The sequence below is a fragment of the Meles meles genome, chromosome 10 (assembly GCF_922984935.1).
Source record: "Meles meles chromosome 10, mMelMel3.1 paternal haplotype, whole genome shotgun sequence".
NCBI lineage: Eukaryota > Metazoa > Chordata > Mammalia > Carnivora > Mustelidae > Meles > Meles meles.
The window spans coordinates 14,687,682-14,705,225 of record NC_060075.1 but is presented as its reverse complement, the minus strand read 5'-3'; the positions used below and the strand labels follow the sequence as shown (position 1 = coordinate 14,705,225).

Sequence of the window (17,544 nt, the reverse complement as noted above, 5' to 3'; positions counted from 1 at the left end):
TTTTCTTTGCACACACGCTACACACACACACACACACAGGAGGTGGCCGAGGAGGCTGGTGGCTGCGAGCTCAGTTCTGGAGCTGGGCAGACCCAGGTTCAAGGCCTGCTCCCTCACCAGCCATGTGACCCTGGGCACGTCACCAACTCTCCAAGCCACATGCCTCACCTGGAAAGGGACAAATGGGGCCCCTTTTCTACCGTTATTATGGAGACTAAACAAAACAAGATAACCAGTGAGCAGTTTGGAGCACAGTGTTTGGCACACGGTAAACAGAAGTATCATTAGATGGTTTGTCAGAAGGCATGAAGCCACTCATTGCTGTTAATTAAAAAAGCGGAACAAAATGGTATCTTAGTGAAGTCCTGATTAACACAAATTTCACTAGAAACTTGGGAGATTTTGGACCACTGTCGTATTTCCTTTCCTTTAACGCGTGCTTTCTCAGAGCGTTGCTTCCTATGGGTAAAAGGGCGTCCATGAGGGGCCCATGAGATAAGCTCATCCGGGGCTTGGCCTGGGGCCCTGCGCACCGGAAGCATTCAGCAAATGCTGCCTCCAACTTCCTGGAGGGACACTGCACATTTTAGCGAACGGGCGACAGCCAACACGCGGCTCCCATGCAGCCGTCTAGGGTAGGGGCCCTCAGAGACCTGTGGGGAATGAGGAAGATCTCTGACAAAGCGTCCTCTGCAGGAGGGTCACTTCTCTGTAAATGCTCACCACATCTCACAGGGGTGACTGGCTTGGAGCTGGCTCTCCTGAACTACTGGAAGCTGCGAGAGAGATGGGAGGGATGGCTACTGGCTTGGGCCATCCTAGGGTGCAAGGGTGCCAAAAGCCTTTGGAAGGTTTCTATTGCGTTTAAGGGTCGTTTCGCCATCTTCCATTCTCTAGCAGCCCGACTGGGATCTGACAGAGTCTAGTCTGTGGAGATTAGGAGGGAGAGTCCTAAGGCATCAAAGTGGGAAAGCACTAACACGCCCAGTGCAGCTCCGCGTGCACCCGCCCCCCGCCCCCCCCAGCTTCGGTCAGTCTCCGGGGCAACGCGCCATCAGTCGAGCCCACGCGTTCGCGCGGTGCCTCCAGCTTCCCCAAGCAGCAGCATTTAGGGTTACTGATCTCCACTCCTCTTAAAAGATGAATGTAGTTTGAAATCAATGCAATAATAATAATAAAAAAATACAAGTCAGGAGAAAGGACAAAGAGAGACACATGGAATCGCATCGCTGACGATGTCATTATTGCCCGGAAAGGAAAGAGAGGAATGCCATTTTGTCCCTATCTGGAGGTGTCTTTGAGAAGGGTTCTTTGGCTAAAGAAAGGAATAGTTACATCTTCCTTTCCACTTTGTTAAGGACAGCTCTGGCCTGTTCAGTTTTGAGGCTTCCCCATCTGAAATCGGCGAGACACAGCAGAGCCAGAGCGGCATGCAAAGTGCAATTCCGGCGCCGGAATGCTTCCTGGCAAAATGGCTCACGCTGGCATTGTGAAGTCCCAGGCCAGGCCTGCGGAAAAGGTCCTCGCCTCCCTGCTGAATTCCCTCTGCTACCTGAGAGCACCTCATTATCTTCTTTCTGTGATCTGTCCTAGCAGCTCCTGGGCAGGCCAGCGGGGGCCCCACTCCCCGACCCCGGGTCCCAGCACCCGAGAGGGCCTGGGATGAAAGCTGGGGCCAGCTCACGGACACACCTCGTTTCACCGACCACAGCCGCAACTCCTTAAGCCTCCTCATCTCCTTCCTCCAATTTCCAAGAAAGTCTGCTCCACTCACACACACGCACACTCACACAACCCAAATCCTCCACCATAAGCTTGTTCAAAAATGAGTGTTTGCCCTTCCAGAGATCTGGTCGAGGGAAAGCAGCGTGTCGGCAGCTGTGCTGATCTCCCCTTCCCTTCCTTACATCCAACAATCTGGTGTTCGGGCGGGTTGACTCTTCCAGGGTGAAGAGTGCAAGGCCCCAGCCTGCAAGCCCCTCACCGCCAGTAAGGCCAGAACGCAGCTCCGGTCCAGGAGACAGCCGTCGGTCCGCCCCAACCCTTCCTCGCCCTCTGAACGCGATCAACCACATGCACCACTTCACAGATTTAACTGGCATCAAGCCTCAGACTCTCCCACCGGTCGGCCTGCTCACCTTGCCTTGGAAACAGCCAGAACGCCATGAACGAGGCACTAAGTGCAGAAATATGGGTGTGCACGCCCAGATGCATCAGCGAGAACCCCCGGGGCAGAAGCACATCCCCCTGACTTCCTGAGGCTACGGACAGCTACATGGTTCTCCTTGACCTGTCCTTCTCAACCTTGCCCTCTTCCGCTTTGCTATGCTTCTTCAACTAGAGGTGGTTGAAGAACAGGTGATGGTCTAGGTCATTTGTGGTCTCAAGGACGAGGTTGGCATCCCTCTACTTTAGAGAGCTTGGTCTTAGGGATGGGCAGGCTTTGATGCATCCGATTTGCTGGGGTGACTCAGAGCCTGGAGGAAGGACGGGAGATCCGGGCAAGTGCTAAGGAGTGCATGAGGGGCCTGGCCTCACACACGGGGGTCTTATGATTCTGCAGCTCTGTGCTGGGGACTGGAAGGGGAGGGTGGTGGGGGTCAAGGGGAAGATGCACTCCTGTTTGCCGGTCAGCACCAGGGCTGGGCACGGCCTGACATCACCCTCGGTAAGCCTCAGTAAAACCAGCAGTTCATCCTAAGGCCTGTATTTCTGGGTTTGGTGGGCGGTGTGTGGGCATCTCAAGCCAATTTTAAAAAGACCATCATACACTAGGCATAGTGCACCAAAGGGAAGGCTTCGAGGCCCTGCTGTGCTCCTCTGCTGGCCGACGCTTTCAGGAGGCCCCGCCTGCCGATGTTGGAGGAGCTGCTTGACTGAGTCAGTGCTCCTCTGGCCTCTTACCATCCCTCCACCTTTTTTTGGCTCCTAGTTTTGTCCCTAGAATTGCACGCTGAGAAGAGGACTGGGGGCGGGAGGGTAAGGGGGAAGAGATTGGAGAAGTGGGCAGTATGGTCGGCAAGTGGGAGGGGGAGTGAGGCGGAAGTCGCCCAGGGAAAGGTACCACCTGCCTAGCACCCTTACACCCGCTCATTCTAGCTAGTGGCTTCTAGGAGGAGACAACCGTCTCTGCACTGAAGGAGAGACAGCCACACTCCTGGGGCACTGATGGGAAAAGGACATGTGGGGCAGCCCTGGGCAGAAGGACTTGTCTTTCACAAGACAGGTCAGTATCGGATGTGAGGCAGGCCGAGAATCTGGTTAGCGGATTCTAGAAGCACACGAGAGCACAGGGAATGTGGGAAAGAGCCAGAGCTGAGGGCTGGGCCCTGGAGGTACCACCTCACAACTCTTCCCCGGCCACTGTGGCTCTGGGAGAGTACGATGTCGATGGCGACTGTGTTGCCAAGAGTCCAGTCCAGCCTGCGCACAGAAAAGGTCTTGATTCCTCCTCAGACTTTTGTTCTGTGGTGGATCTTTCTTGACAGCTCTTTGTGGACTAGAGATGACAGAAACAATTTTCCTAATTCCTGGGTCTTTCCTTTTTTTGTCTTTTTTTTGTTTTGTTTTTTGTCTTGTTTAACAAAACTGGACACTGCGTGTCCTTCCTGCCTACTCATACACTCACAGATATAGTAAGTTTAAATATTAAAGAGAAAACACGAAGATACTGGGAATAAATGTGCATTTAAAACCCCAGCTAAAATATCAACATGATGATCTTGGTAAGAATTACAATGGAAATAATCAGAACAATTAGTACAATAACATCATCTTTAGGAGCAGCATGGAACGTTCATTCCTGATCTGGAAGAAAACAGAAAATCTCAGGTGAAAGAATGAGACTTCCAACTTAAGTGGACAAAGAAATTTTCTTTAAAATGGAAGGCTACGTTGTCTTTTCCCAGAGGAGACTGGATCTAGGAAGGGCTGGGAGTCAGCTGTGTGAGGCGACCTGGATGCTACCCAGCAAGGCCGATGCGGTCTCATGTGCAGCCGAGACTTCTGTCGCTGGTCAGGAGGAGACGGGGTGGGGCTCTGCTGCCATCTGGCTGCTGCCAAGTCAGGAACAGGTGGGTTTTCCAGACCGGCATGGCTCTGAGAGGGCTCTGGCTCATGTGTCCTCCAAAGACTTTTCTCCTCCACTGTCTCTGGACTGGTCTCAGGGAGATGGCCCTTCCCCATGTCCCGGGAAAGGAGTATCCATCGATCGGTCAGTCGGTGGGTCCCGGAGGAGAGTGTCTTGCCCTGGGGCGAACCTCTCGCAGGCTCACTGGCCAGGGACTGGGGGCTGCCCTCCGGTGGGTCATGGTGTCCTTCCTTCCAGCCTCAGGCCGGCACTAAGCTGGTTCCAGTTCCGGGACCTATTTCTTTGTAAGATGAGCAGAACTCACGGTTGGGGAGGGGGAATTTCCAGAGTTATTTCACAGCTAACAGCTATTTCACAGCTAACAGCTAAGGTAATGGCCTGGCTTCGTTACTGAATTAAGGTGATCACGATAAAACCATTGTTCACAGTAGATGGTTGCGGGAAACTGCAGGGGGCAGGGGGCAGGAGGACAAACTGCCCTGCCCCAACTGGGAGCCATCTCTTTGCACCTTGGAGACTTGGCTTTGGGATCAGTTAGGACTCAGCATCAAGAATCAAACAATTAGGGCCACCCTTCTAAGCCCCATCTAAGATGAGAGTCTCCCAACATTCACGTACTCAGAGTAATTTTGCTATGAGTGGAGATATCTGCCCCCCGCCCCCCCAGCAGTGTTCAAAGCCTGAGAAAACGTCCAGAATGTATCAATGGTACAAAGAGGGCAAAGGGCAAATTTCTTTGGAAACTTAAGCGCCTGTGGGAGTGTTCCAAAGTGCAGTGTAAGACCCACTCGTCACCCTCATAAACGTCCCTCTGACCTTCTGCCCACCAGACCCCTCTAAGACCAAAAACGAGTCGAGTCTTGGGCAGGCCCGGTAACGTGAGGAAAGATGCAGCAGCAAACGAAGGTTGATGGTTGTCTACGAGGGAAGGATCCAGCAGAACTGGGAGAGCAATATGCAGTCGGCGCAATGAGAGAGACGGACAGGGGTGTGCAAGAGTGTGGGGTGGGTGTGAGGGCGGCGTCCACCTTGCAGACAGCAGGAAGGCTGGGCCAAGCCTGGAGGTCGCAGGTGGCCTCCTCTCCCCTGGGCTTCCGTATCAGGAAGGAGGCAGCCACCGGGCAAGGCCAACATTCCGACAACACGGATGGGACCTCTGCCCCCACAAAGGATAAGAGCCGGCGCCCCAAACAAAACTGGAGGCAGAGTGGGGGCAGGTGCAGGGTGGGGAGTCTCTCGTGCTCTCGGTCTCCAAAGTCCAAGTCAGGTTGGTCCACCCGCCCACCCATCTCCCACATCTCTCCTAAGCTCCCGGGGCGCCTGCCCACCCTGCCCCCGGCTCCTGCCAACTCCCTGACACCCCTCTGCTAGCAGACAGCTCAAAAATGACAACAGGTGTCCAAATTAACTTAACTTAAATTAAAATAAAAAGAAAAGAAGACAAGGAAAGACCAGAGTAAAATGCTGCAACAGCACGAGAGACGAGCTGAGATGACGGGACTCGCCTCAGTGCGCGTCTTGGAGTACCGCGGAATCACCCTCGCACCGCGTCTGTGGGTCGGTAAGGCACTAGGAGGGACCGGTGTCAAACCCAGGATGCGAGAGCCGTGATGGCGGCGCCGAGGGACACACGGGGAGGGCGGCATCCGCGCTCACGCCCGCACACACTCGCCCACGCTCGCACACCTGGACCACCACACTTACATGCCTATGTTCTATCGCTTTTTTTTTTTTTTTTGTGCAATTACGTTGAGGAATAATCTATTGGTATCACTGGAGTTGAACACAAAGTAGAAAACGGGGGTGCTGACTGCTACATTCTACCAGGGTGTCGGCGACGACCGCTAGTCCTATGCTACGTGACTAGGGATTGGTTCGAAGAGAAAATAAACCTTCAGGAAAAGAAAAAGAAAGAAAAACCCTAACGTTTGCAACACACAATATTAATGACACTGAAGAAGTAACATTGCTTAGGGATTTATCCAGAGTGCTCCGGAGGAGAAAATGCGCCCTCTCTGCGGTGGGGAGGCGGCCTTCAGCCGGGCCACCCCCACCCCAATCAGTCCTGACACACGAACCACAACCGGGCTTGGCCAACCCCACGCAACCACTCCCCCCAGTATCAGCCTCCTCAGGCCACGGCCTGACCTTCTAGAGGGCTGCTGACCCTTCCGAGTTCTGGAAAAATCCCTAATTCTTATGTTCCATCATTAAAAATCTATTGGATTTCCATATCAGGTGTCCCCGACAGCAAATTCTTAAATGTCACATGCCGCCATATGAAAATAATCTTTGAGAAGTTCATAGATAAAGTTCTTTCAAAAACTGGGGCCCCCCTCCCACTTCCAGAATCTTCCGTTGCTCTCTTCTTCTCCTTTCCAGCTTGGTGCAGAATGGGTTCGTGAGCTGTGTTCTTTGTTACTGATGCTTTCTTTTTTTTCTTTTTCTTTTTTTAAAATAAAAAGCATAGAATTCCCCCTCCTCAATCCCTTCTTTTTTTAAAATGTTCTCTTCTCTGCTCTAAGTCCCCCCACCTCCTAGTTCAAGTTTCATTTGTATCCGTCCCTGCCCCCTGCCCCCCCTGCCCCATTGCATTGTTTGTGTGCCGCATCTTCAGTATAAAAAGCCCAGCTCCCACCTTGCCCCTCCGCCCTCCTCCCCTCTGGCCATCCTCCCTCCCCTCCCCTCCCTTTCCAGTGTTTATATGTAAGGGTACTGGTTGACCTTGGCGGGGCTCAGTGGGTATCCAGTGTAGACGGTGGAGGCTGGAGAGGCGCTGATGTAGGTCTGGTGGGCAAACTGGGCTGGATACTGACTCGGGTGGATGGTGGGCGAGGGCAGGACCCGGGGGCCCATGCTCACGGGGACCTGGTGGACGATGCTGGCCGGGTAGGCAGTGTGCTGCACGGTGTGGCGCGCCGAGCCTTGGGAGGCCACCAAGTGGGCCACGGTGCCAGTGGAGCCCAAGGCCGCGGGCGCCGTGTAGGTGTAGAGGTGGGGCTGGGCGGGGAGGTGGGCTGCTGCGGCTGCGGCGGCCAGGTGGGGGTGCACAGTGCCGTGGCTGGGGCTGTTGTGCGGGAAGGAGTACGGGGCCTGGGCCATCGTGGGAGTGATGTAGGCCTGCTGCCGGCGGTGGCTCCCGGCGCGCTCTGCGGTGATGTGCTGCTGAGCCTGGAGAAGGAGAAGCACCAGGAGAGGGCTGCAGTGGGGGCCAGACACGCGGGAGGAGAGAGAGGGGAGGAAGAGGACAGGAAGGGGAGGAGGGAGAAGTGGGAGGGAGGAGGGAGAGGAGGAAAAGAGAGAGAAGTGAAGAGGGGAGCAGGGAGGAAGAGGAAGAGGAGATAGGGAGGAGGGAGAAGGAGGGAGGGAGGAGGGAGAAATAGGGAGGGAGGAGGGAAAGAGAGAGAAGTGAGAAAGGGTAAGAGAGGAAGGGGAGGAAGGGGAGGTGGAAGGTGGCAGGGGAGGACAGGGGAGTGGGGAGGAGGGGGAGGAGAGGAGGGGAGGAGGCCAGAAGCCACAGGAGTGAGGGAAGATGCCTCTCTTGTAGGCTGGGAAAGCAACATTAGCCTGGACTGAGAAAGGAACGCTTTCCCAAGTCACCCGAGTCCCCAGAGTCCCCGGAGTCCCCGGCTGGATGACACACAGACCAAGCCAGCTTGAGGAGGTAACAGGAGACAGGATGTCTTCTAAGGGCCTACTGTGGCCAGGAAGTATCAGAGGAAGCCCTCTTTGAGCCACAGCTGCTTTCTCCCTCACCGGGAAATCTTGTTTTCTGAAATCCCAGGCTCTTGGGAACTCTGCTATGGGAAGAGCCTCTCTTCCAGAGACCTGGAGTCCTGATGACACAGACACGCGCCCTCAGTTTACCAAGCGCACCCCTTTGGACAAGGGGTTTCGGAACACAAGCTCCCCATTGACTTCACTTCCATGGCTTCTGAGGAAACAGGACCCCGAGGCCACTCTGCGGGTCAGACGTGACGCAGACCCTGTGCGCACAGGCCGCTGTGCCGAGGCGACTCTGCTCACGTGTAATTCCCCCTCAACGCCACCCGCTGTCTCCGAGTCCTCTCTGCCCTCGGCCTGGGGTTCCCCGTGTGTGGCCTGGTCTCCCTCACAGCAATGGACCAGTCAGCCCGATGTTGTCAGCCTGCAGGTCCCTCCCCAGGCATCCTGGTCTGATGGGGCCAGGACGTGGTGTGTTAGCCTCTGCCTGGCTGGGAGGGCGAGCTGGGGGCCATCCTGCCACTGAGTGCTCTGTGACACGAGACCACTTACTGTATCGGGGCTGGCTTTCTGGGACCCAAGGAGACGTACTTCCCCCAGCGTAACCCATGGTGGCAAGAAGGCAGAGGTCCCTCGGGACCCGTCCGGCCACCAGGGGAATGTGGCCCTCTGAGCCACGGCCACCAGCTGGGCAGCTGAGGCGGGAGGGGACTGCGGTGATCCCAGATGACTTGCAGGCCTGCAGGCCAGGGCCGGGCGGCACTCACCTGGCTGAGATTGAGAGGCTGCTGCTGCTGGAAATGCGGGCCTGGCCGCTGCTGCCGGTAGGCGATGGCTCCGGACGAGCTCCCTGAAGAGTGACCGCTGGTGGAGGTCACGTTGCTGGAGGACTTGGACTTGTAGGACGAGTGCTGACTGGTGGTGACTGTGTGGGGAAGAGCCACGGGTCACAGACTGGTCACAGGCCCTCCACTGCCCAGAAGACCCTGCCCTCTAGGAAAGCACGGCCGCTCTGCCGGGAAGGAGTGTGTTCCCGGGACCAGCCCTCAACGTCAGCCTCATCTCCCCGAGACCCGGTGAAGAGTCTGCCGGGATGCTGGACCGTCCAGTGGGCTTTGGAGCAAGTCCCAGCTTGTTGGACTTGGGACTTCCTGTCTGGGGACACTGAAGAGCTCAAGGAGGGTCTAACGGAGGAAAGGAGGGGAGGTCTCCATAGCTCTTCGTGCCCCGTCCAGGGCTGTCTGCTGAGATCCGGAGACGCAGTGATCGGCAAGGTACAGGAAATGGACCCTAGGAAAAGGGCCACACACGTCCTGAGGGAAAAGCCGCCTGTGGTGGTTAGGGGACAACAGGCGACACCGGGCCAGAGGATGCGAAGTATGAATGAGGCTCGCGTCACAACGAGCAGGCCCTTGATGGAACTGGGTTGGAGCAACTCTATTACAAATCCCAGAGTGAGGAGATCAAGTCAGAGAGGAGACGGCTGGGGCCAGCAAGAGAGAACACTGATTAACTGCCGAGGGAGAGAAACGTGAAGACTGAAGGTCTGAGAAACTGAACACTTGGGGATGGTGGACTGGGGTGCACAGTGAAGTCCACGGGGAGCCTCCTGGCCCCACAGGCAGCAGCCCCCCTCCAGGAAAGGGGGAGCTGCCTCACTGGGGAGGGAGCCACAGGGTCCTCACAGAGACCCCCAATCTGACCAGGCATTGGCACAGTCCTCCCATCCACCCACCATACCAGAACACCAGCGGAGGGGTGTGCCTGGGCATCTCTATTAGCAACAAGCACCTCAGGAGAGGGGCCTGGCCTGCCAGGCCCCCGAGTATGGAGGTGTGCAAAAGCCAAACCCAGTCAGACTCTCCAAGGCCCTCCGAGAGCTGGAGGGTGGCGGGGTTTGGGGGACCCTGCCGGGTGAGGGATGGAGAAGGAGTCCTTGCTGCTTTGTAGCAGCTCACAAACTGTGCCTGCCGTCTGGGCCCCAGCTGGGGATGCTGTCTCTCTGCTCCTACTTCAACTCTCTGGACGTTCTGTGGTAATGAGCCTGAGCTCAAGGTATCCACAGCCTGAGTCTGTAAGAGGTTAGGAGTTTTAGATGAAATGGTGAGACAGAGCCCTGCACGCACCTGCTACCACCACTGCGGGGACAGGGAATGGTGCCTGGGTCAGAGCACGAATAAGGACGCCCTGGCTCAGAGGGGGTCCTGCAGGGGGGCCCAGAGATGAAGAGAACCATTTCCTCCTGCTGAGATGAATGAAGTGCCAAGGGCGGCAGAGGGCAAGTGCTGAAGGTCAAGCCCGAGGTGTGGCTTGGAGCCACGAGGGACATGCTCTGGTCAAGCCCTGCCTGGCTGTTTTCAAAGATCCGCCACCCTGGGAACAGCCTTTGGCTCCCAAGGTAGCCCCTGGGGGTCCTGTCCGCACTAGGTGAGTGGGAGGGTGCTGCAGAGTGTGGGTGGGCTGGGGAGCCGGGGTCTGGCGAGGTCCTGTGCCTGGCCTCAGTCGAGTTAGTTAACCTCTCTGTGCTTCCATTTCCGTATCTGGGAAGCTGGGAGAATGATGGTAGCTTCACAGAGGGTTGTCTCGAGGTGCATATGAGGGACTGTCAATGGACCGTTCACTATCTGTCGCATGTTACGCTCTGAAAAAGCGTTAGGTGTGTTAGCTACTGCTAATGTCTTGATCATTGAGCTCTGAGCCCGGCTAATGCTGCTCAAGAACGGGTGTCCACTCCAAGCTGGGACAACCAAGTCCCGTGTCCTGGAAACAGACAGCTGGGAGGCTGGGAGTCGCCGGGGCAGGGTGAAGCAGTGCTCCAGGAAGCAGGCGTCGGGCTGCCAGTGGCCCGGTCCCGGGAATTCTGGCTCCGGCCCAGCCTGGGACAGGGCTGCTGAACTTTTCCCTCGGCCTTCTTAATTCCTTCCAGTAAACTGTGTGTCTTAAGGCAGTGTAGAGTTCATTCTGTTGCCTTCCAGAAGAACCTTGACTAACCCAGGAGACCTGAGAAGGCGGCGGGAGAAATCCCCAGGGCTCCTTCCCGAGCTGAGAGCCACGGGAGGGGAGAGTTCTGTGAGAAAAGGGCCTGTGGCCCGCACAGCATTCTTCCTGACCCGGGCCCGGGAACACCCAGGAGCTTCAGCTGGGGTGCGGGTCGGGGGCGGTGCTGCAACCTGGTCACACCTTGGCCTCTCCGGGCCAAGTGAGCACCAGGACCCTGAGGAAGGCTGCTTTCCTGATTTTTCTGAACCTGGGATGATGCTGGAGTGAGTGCTGTAGTGTTGAGAAACCACCCAGGCTGGGGACGAGCAGGCACCAGCATGAAGTTCCTTCCTGCCTCTTGCCTGTCACCAGAAAGACTGTGCAGTGTGTCCTCATGGGGGAAAACGAATCTCTCTCTGCGGCAGCAAATTACACTGGGGGCTTCCCCAGAGACAGCAGCGTCTGGCTGCTCGGAACCAGTAGCCGTACTGCGAAGAACGACCTCCCCCCACCCCTTCTCTTTTTGGTCAGAAACAGCTCTCAGAGACTCCCAGCCGTTCTTGGGGAAAGGCAGTGGGGTAAGCGCTCAGAACGGCCCCCTGCCCGCGTGGAAATGGTTAATGGAACTTGAAAGTCATGAAATGCGGCTCCGCAAAACTGTCCTCTCCTGCCTTTGTGGTTTCCAGACCCAAGGCTGCTGTCATGCCAGCAAAGCCGGGCCTCGGTCTCTGCACCACTCTTCGCTTGGGGTGGACTAGGTGGCCTTACCGTTTCAGTCCCTGTCCTCACAAGGGTGTCACCTTCCACGGAAGGGAACCAGCACCGCAGACCGACACAACTCCAAGGCGCATTTCTAACCTGGGGATTCTGGCTCCTCTCTCATGCTGATTTAAAAGGCTAAGAAAAATTAGCAGCAACTACCTTTAAAAAAAAAAATTAATTCCAGGGCACTTGGGTGGCTCAGTGGGTTAAAGCCTCTGCCTTTGGCTCAGGTCATGATCCCAGGGTCCTGGGATCGAGTCCCGCATTGGGCTCTCTGCTCAGCGGGGAGCCTGTTTCCTCCTCTCTCTCTCTGCCTGCCTCTCTGTCTACTTGTGGATCTCTCTCTCTGTCAAATAAATAAATAATATCTTAAAAAAAAATTAATTCTGGGGCACCTAGGTGGCTCAGTGGGTTATAGCCTCTGTCTCCGGCTCAGGTCATGGTCCCAAGGTCCTGGGATCGAGCCCCGCATCGGGCTCTCTGCTCAGCGGGGAGCCTGCTTCCTCCTCTCTCTCTGCCTGTCTCTCTGCCTACTTGTGATCTCTGTCAAATAAATAAATAAAATCTTTAAAAAAATTAATTCCTAGGTGACCTCAAGAAGGTCTATCTTGAACCAATTATTATAGACAATTAGCCATATTTTAAAGGGAATGTGACTGTCACAGCGTTCCCCCGAGGTGTCTCGGAGGGGCACTCTTGATGTAACAAATCCCACGGTCTTGTACTGTAGGTCTCAATCCCTGATCTAAAATCCTTGGGAGTCACACGTTTTTGAAATTCAGAAATTCAGATTTTAGAAAGGTTCAGTTCAGTATGTTAGGTTACCCCCAGCATGGCCTTGGGCACCAAACTGTAATCAAAGCCAGGAAGGTTTCTGCTCCGAAACCCAGGGATATTTTGCGAAGCGGCACAGAGGACTATGACAAAGAGACTGTGACAGCCCCTTGCTAACTCAGGTCAGGCTTTACCGCCACTGAGTTTGCTGTAGACTTAAAATTTGTATTTCAGAGATTTTGTTTTTTTGGCTTAAAATAAAATTACATATTTGAGAGAGAGAGTGAGCGTGCGCACATGTGCACAGGTGAGCGGAGGGGAGGGGCAGAGGGAGAGGCAGATTCCCCGCTGAGCTGGGAGCCCCACGGGATCACGACCTGAGCCCAAGGCAGATACTTAACCGACTGAGCCATCCAGGTGCCCCGGTTTTTGGAGTTTTTAAGACTGCAGGACTATCTCCTCTTCCTGCTCAACAAAAGGGCCAGACTTCCTTAAGGGTTTCGGCAACACAGTCTTAAGACCTTTACTGTTAATTAAGCAGGAGAGCCCTTCACACCAAGCTACGTGCATTGCAGCCTGCAATCTTTCTTATTTATTTATTTTTAAGATATATATATATTTTTAACTCATCTCTGCATGCAACGTGGGGCTCAAACCCATAACCCTGAGATCAAGAGTCACACGCTTTCCTGACTGAGCCAGTCAGGCGGCCCCTCGCAGGCCACAACTGAAGCCAGCGCGTGTAGGGCTTCCTGAGGACTGGAAAGTGTGTGGCAGGAGAGATTAAAAGGGCCAGTTTCCAGATTCTGAGTTCGCAAATGTTAACTTTTCCTGAACGGATCCACCAGCCTTAGCATCCGCTGCTTTTCCTTTCCACCTTCGCTCTCACATCCCAGTGCCTCTCCTTGCTTCTCACTCTGGACAGCTGACACGGTGCCCCGCCTCCAGGTGTGAAAAAGCTGACCGACTCCTGAGGGACGGACAGTCCCTGGCTAGCAACGCCAGGCCACCTCGGGTAAGAAGCACTGAATGCTGCCCAGCCTGCTCTTGTTCAGGCTACAGACGCTTTGGAAACTCCCTACTCCACCACCGCACGAAACAAAATTCAGAGATGAGGAGGCTGTCACAGGGAAGCCACTTTTGACAGAGGTGAACTAGCCTGGCTGCCTGGCTGCTGACAAGGAGTGGCTGCTCATGCGGGGACAAGGCAGTGTCCCCATGGACTGGATGAGTAGAATCTGTAGTTCCGAGGCTCTGACACACATATTCAAAGTACTTCAACAGTGACGCGACATACAACATGACGGAAACGACATCCTTTGCCAATATTTAAACTTAAAAATGTGCGACAGATATAGTTTCAAGCAATTACTTAAGGGACATATGAGTAGAAGAACTGCGAGGGCCGCTGCTCTAAGGAGTCCTGTCTCCTCAGTGAACAACTCTGTTTGCCTTACAGGCTCCTTTGGTTCTAGAGAATGTTTCTTCCCGCCGAGGTTTCTACTAAAACCCTTGCCTGGGTGGAGAAAGAAGGCTCTGGAAAGAGATGTCCTTGTGTCCCACACTATGTGGGCTGGCCTATGGCCCTGGGCTAGGAAAAGTCGCTAGAGACCCCACCCTGAAGAAGGTCACTCTCAGTGATGAACCCGGTGGGCTTCCATGTGGCGACCACCCCAAGAAGGTCCCAAGGCCTCCTGCAGCACGTGACCTAGACGGGGGTCCTTCCTGACGAACAGCTCCCTGCGTCAGAACAAAATCTTCTTTGACAGTTTGTGGCAGAAAAGCAGATGGCTTCTGGTTTATTCCCTAAATTCTTCCACTGGTGAGCATGAACAAGGGAGTCGCTGAAGGGATACTAGCAAATCGGGGGGAGCCGCTAACTGTATTGGAAGGTTATACTCTCAGCCTTCATTCTAGAGTCTAGTTTTCAGGCCTTCAGGAGATGCGCTGGTGAGGAGACAAGTACACTCGCTATGACCTCTCGTCCCAACAGCGAGCTCTGAGGGGACGCCGAGGGGCGCCTACATCACCCTCACCCGCCAAGACTCAGAGAAGGTTCTTTCCACACGGGAAGCTGCTCTGCTCGGTCAGGAACTCCCTAAGCCGGGTGTCATCCCAGAGGAGCGAAGAGGGAGCTGGGTGGCCTTTATTTCCTACTTTATCAGGCCCGTCAGTGGGGGAGCCACTGAAAAGGCAGCGAGGTAGTCTTTACAGAAACAAAAAAGCTGAAACAGCTGCTTCTACATGGCGGGAAGCGGAATCCTACCCTGGCTACCTGAGCCAAATCCTTGGATTAGGAGCTACAGTGGCCCGGGGCTTAGGAGCTCTCACACAACGCGACGCTCGTCGCAGGACCCAAGGAAAGCCGTGCGGCGGAGAGGCAGAGGGGTGTCCCGGCCCCCGATTACCTGGCACCAAGCTATCGCACTCCACCAACACTTCGCTGGCCTGGGTTTTCAGGGGTGGCACGATGATCGTGCGGGGGTTCCCGGTGCAGTGGTTCTCCAGGCCCCCCTTGGTGTCAAAGGTGTTGGTGTGGTGCCCAGCGCGGTGCTGCACAGAGTAGGGGCTGGTGTTGCTGGAGGAGTCGGAGTAGGGAGAGTCGTGGACCGTGACGCAGCTGATGACGTTTTTTCTCTGCTTGGAGACAGTGCTGAAAACGGAAAGGGAGAAATCAGAACCGTGAGGCGGCTGTGAAGTGAGACACCAAGCAGCATTCCAGAACTGGCTGTGTGAGAGGCCCCTCCTGGCGTTCTGAGACAGGGGAGGCGAGCAGCGAGGGGAGAGGGGAGTTGGATAGGGGGCAGGAATGTGACGTCTGTTCTCCAGACCCTCATGAGGAGACGAGGCACGCAAGTGTCACCCGTCCAACCAGCAGTGGGAGGAGGAGGGGACACGTGAAGACAGGAGAAAGGGGCTGCAGCTGGACCCACAGGTGCTTCTGGAACCTGGGAGAAGCTTCCAGGTGGCCCTGGGCCTTCCCCCTGCAGCAGGGCTTGGCAGAACTGCGGGGGAGGCACCTGTAGCCAGCAGCTGTGTGGCAGCACCCTCTGAGCCACCAGAAGGGGACAGCTCCGCAAGCAGAAAGAGCATAGCAAGACCCTGCAGCCTGAGGCCCTGGGCTGGGAAGGGAGCACCGGCCGCTTAGGCTCAGGCCTGGGAGATCTGGTGAACACAGGCAGGAGGGAGCGGAACACCCAGGAGGACGCAGGATGCAGAGAGAGGGGTGGAAGAAGAGGGAGGGGCTGAGAAGCTGACCGTACACAGACCGTACACAGCCCGGGTCACACACGCTGGGAGAAAGAAATCGGGAGCTGGATGGGACACCCTCAGCCACACCTGTGCGGTGTGGTCTTACATGCAATGACTTTGTGGCACAGGCCACTCAGATGTCTGAGAGTCTCCTTCTCGGGGGAGGCCTGGCCCCCCTGTTGCCTCCCCCACAGCCAGGGCCAAGGACCAGGGAGGGGACAGCATTGTGTCTAGGGGAGGTCAGAAGGGCTCCCATGGGGAGAGAGTTGCTCAGGATCTCTGGTTTTCCTCTTGTATCTGAAACTTTGTTCTATGCTGATAGGGAGGAACGAGCTCGGATGGCTTGTGGCCAGCACGTTTTCTCTCCCGAGATATTTATGTTGGTGCGGCTCCTCTGGGAACCAATTCCGTCTGCCTCCAGGACACGCTGGTGGGATGATGGATATGGAATCTGTTGCTTATTGTGAAGGTTTTAAAAATGGATTTGCATCTATTTTTATATATTGATCATCTATTTTTAAGAAATATCGACTGCCTACGTCAGATGGTCAGCTTCCAACTAATTTGCTAAGAGAAGAAGCTGCTATTTATGGAGCGCCTAATGGAACCACCATGCCCCCTCCCCCAGGTGTCTTCCCAAGGTCTTGCGGCCAGTCACAGGCCAGACTCTTTCCAAGACAGACCCCTGCCATCCTAAGGGCAGCAGAGATGTGGGCAAGCTTGAGAGCCCTGGGCAGCCGAAAAAGGACCTACAAAAAGCTGGGAAGTGAGCCCACAGAAGGTCTGAGCCCCCCTGCTCCCCGAAGCCTGGCACGACTGACATTTGGGCTGAAGATGGCCACACATTTTGTCCTTCTTGGTTCAGGGTAGAAGGGTCCCTCCCTAACTGTGTCCGTGGCTCAGAACACGGGCCCTGCGGCCAACACCTTCAGGACCTGCTGGCTGTGTGGCCGTGGGGAGTCAGCCACTCAGCCTCTGAGTGACTGTCTCCTTCTCGGTCAAACGTGGGTAATGACGGTACGTACATATACAGGCTGACCTTGAGAACTGAGAACATACACGGAAATGTTCTGGATAGCGGACGGCACGGGGTAAGCGCATACAAGTCAGCTATTATTATGACCATTCTGGGTTGTGTTACCTCACTTAACACATGAAAACAGGTTTGCAAAAACTGATCCAGGCAAAGTGGATTCTGTCGAGGTATGGATTTGATGGAGAAGTGTTTAGTCTATGAATAAACCAGAAGATCGGTATGAAAGAAACGGAAACGCATTAGTTAGCTATCTTGGAGATCTGTGGTAGGTGCGACGGGGAATTCCTGCTCAAAGAGCTACAATACGTGCCTCTGCCCTTGAGATGATTAAAACTGCAGTGGGGGACTGTATAAAAACATGACAAGCTAAAGAGCAAAAGCTTTAAAATAATCGGTTAAAGAGAATAATGGATGTCACAAAGCCTTCTGTGATGAGCTGTCAAATGAGTTGTGCTGATGACAATTGTTAGGAGCTCAAAGGCAGGCGAGGAATGGATTGACTGCATATATTTACTGCTCTGCACATTAACTTTGATAAAATAGATACACTTTAATTAACGAAGACCTATGCTTCCTACTTCTAACAGCTGAAATGCAAAAAGCCCATATGCTTGTTCCTCAAAAAGCTCAACACAGCATTACCGCAGGACCTGGCAATGCCACTCCTCGGTACTTGTACAAAGGAACGGAGAGTGGGGACTCAGACAGACACTCGTAGGCCAGTGTTCACAGCAGCATCACGTGCAGGAGCCCAGAGGCGGACTTAACGCAGGGCCCCCCTTCCGCCAGGCATACACCATCACAAAATGGTCCCAGGACCAGGGGAAGGGGCCCCGGAGGCCAGGACTCCATACAGCGCCCAGTTCCAGAGCGGATGAGGGGAGCCGGGCCGCCCTGTCCTCGGCGCTCAGCTTCCGCCACAGCCGGT

At 55.0% G+C, this 17,544-nt stretch overlaps 1 protein-coding gene across 4 annotated transcripts in view; it reads right to left on the bottom strand.

The window, feature by feature from the left end:
- Positions 1–6,677: 6,677 nt before the first annotated feature.
- HIPK2 (homeodomain interacting protein kinase 2) overlaps positions 6,678–17,544 on the bottom strand; it is a 173,090-nt gene continuing 162,223 nt past the window's right edge. For 3 of the 4 annotated variants that reach the window (XM_046020150.1, XM_046020151.1, XM_046020149.1), the window contains exons 13-15: positions 14,737–14,981; positions 8,581–8,738; positions 6,679–7,261 (exon numbers count right to left, since the gene is read on the bottom strand). In XM_046020150.1, coding sequence (XP_045876106.1) covers positions 6,791–7,261; positions 8,581–8,738; positions 14,737–14,981 — 874 coding nt within the window. In that variant the 3' untranslated portion in view covers positions 6,679–6,790. Of the gene's footprint in view, positions 7,262–8,580; positions 8,739–14,736; positions 14,982–17,544 lie in introns of all 4 variants that reach the window. The other variant, XM_046020152.1, reaches the window with a different exon arrangement.